The following is a 1,635-nucleotide window of genomic DNA, read 5'->3' as shown; positions in this document are numbered from 1 at the left end:
TTTAAACCTTGGCCATTGCCTGAACCTCCTCCATCGGCAGTCGTTGCAGACATTGTATCTCCAGGTGGATTATTCGATACTGAAGCTATCTCTCTTTCCACAATAGAAGCAGGTCTTTCCATTCCAATATCATTTCCACGTAACTGTTTTGGCTTGCCTTGTGGGGATATGTTTGGTTCTTCACGAAGTCGCTTGCTCCTTGGTCCTAAAGTCAATCGTTTCATGCCAAAGTATGCTTTTCCCAATGCTCCACCGTAATCTTTCCAAGTAAAATCACGTAATGCCTTTTCATCAGCTTCATTCCATTCAATATAGGGGTTACGACCCATTTTAAGTAGTTTATCGTACCCAATGTCGTGTTTCAGAGCAACTGCATCGTTCTTGTTAGTGGGAGAACCTTTATTCAACTTATTAAAAGGTCCTAGGTACTTGTATCCTGGTAGTGTTAAGTCTCTCATTGAAAATTACTCAGTGACACTAGTTTGAACACCATAATATGCATCTTTTACTAGTTTTTGAAGCACATCTTCACTTGGTACTTCTTCACCAGTTGGTATGTTGCGCAAGTAGTCCCAATGTATGAATAGCTTGCGTGGATCCAGGTTACCTTTAAGCTTTAGTCCCGTAATTTCGTACTTCGAGAGCAGCTTGAGTCCGAGCAGTCGCAGAAAGTCACTAACATTAACCTCGAAGAACCGTCGACGTAACGCAGCAAGATTTTCATTTCGACCAGGCATGTCTTCGGGTAGAACGTCTTGTATTCCGAAATTAGACGAGACAAGTGCCGTTGTTCGTGTAAGTTGAGGCGTTTTGTACTTCTGATCAATAGGGAATCCCGCTTCGTCACACAAGGTTTTGATGAATTGAACACCGAGCTTTTCAATGGTCTGGTGATCCAGATCCTGTAAGAGAACATGGGTATGAAACTCTGGCGAGTAGAGATCGAAGAACCGATTGTTAAGATCCTTGTTGTAATACGTCGGATAGATAACTTGTAAGATTGCTGACTTGCCACTGCCAGGTGGACCGGTAATCCAAATATGTGGGTGTCCGCTAGATTTGAAGAAATCTCTCTTTTGATTGATCATTGCTTTTAGTTTCTCTCCATACGTAAGAAAGTTCCTAGGAAACTTGGCAAACGCTTCCTTCTCATGGCCTTCTTCTATCATAGTCTTCATTTCAATGATAATTTCATCCAACTTCCTCTTCTTCTCATGTTCACTTCTTTTTTGAAAACCAACAACACCAGCAGTATCCGTTGGAGGTACTCCACTTTCAAATAATACGAAACACTTGTTAATTTTAGTCTTCTCCTTCTTGTGATGGTCAATCCATCCTTGCACAGGTAGAGTTCTTGTACGTGGAACCAAATAGTATCCATGACCCACTTTAATACCAAGTTGTTTCAAAACACTGGATTTACTAACCCTGTTAGGGTATACCAGACAACAGTGCACGTGACGAATTAAATAGTCATTACGGAAAGGTTGATCTCCAATTTCCACGCCACCAACAAGTACGTATTGGAACTTGTGTTGATCATTAAGCACCTTGACGTTGGCCAAAAGTGTACCTAAATCTTCATCCGTTGGAACGTTGAAGCGAGCGTCCCATTGACGGTCCATGGTGGTGTAG

The 1,635-nt window shown here is 41.8% G+C and overlaps 2 protein-coding genes across 2 annotated transcripts; both read right to left on the bottom strand.

Moving 5' to 3' along the window:
* Positions 1 to 25: 25 nt before the first annotated feature.
* On the bottom strand, positions 26 to 329 carry PHALS_10637 (uncharacterized protein; the record flags this gene model as incomplete). Its single annotated transcript, XM_024726096.1, has 1 exon — positions 26 to 329. A coding segment is annotated over one exon (304 nt), but the record flags the coding sequence as incomplete, so codon positions are not given.
* Positions 330 to 464: 135 nt separating this feature from the next.
* On the bottom strand, positions 465 to 1,625 carry PHALS_10636 (P-loop containing nucleoside triphosphate hydrolase; the record flags this gene model as incomplete). Its single annotated transcript, XM_024726095.1, has 1 exon — positions 465 to 1,625. One exon carries the CDS (start codon positions 1,623 to 1,625, stop codon positions 465 to 467), a length of 1,161 nt encoding a protein of 386 aa, XP_024576806.1.
* Between the last annotated feature and the right edge of the window lie 10 nt (positions 1,626 to 1,635).

This window comes from Plasmopara halstedii (assembly GCF_900000015.1).
Source record: "Plasmopara halstedii genome assembly, contig: Scaffold_496, whole genome shotgun sequence".
In the NCBI taxonomy this organism is placed as follows: domain Eukaryota; phylum Oomycota; class Peronosporomycetes; order Peronosporales; family Peronosporaceae; genus Plasmopara; species Plasmopara halstedii.
This window is presented reverse-complemented; position numbering and strand designations above follow the sequence as displayed.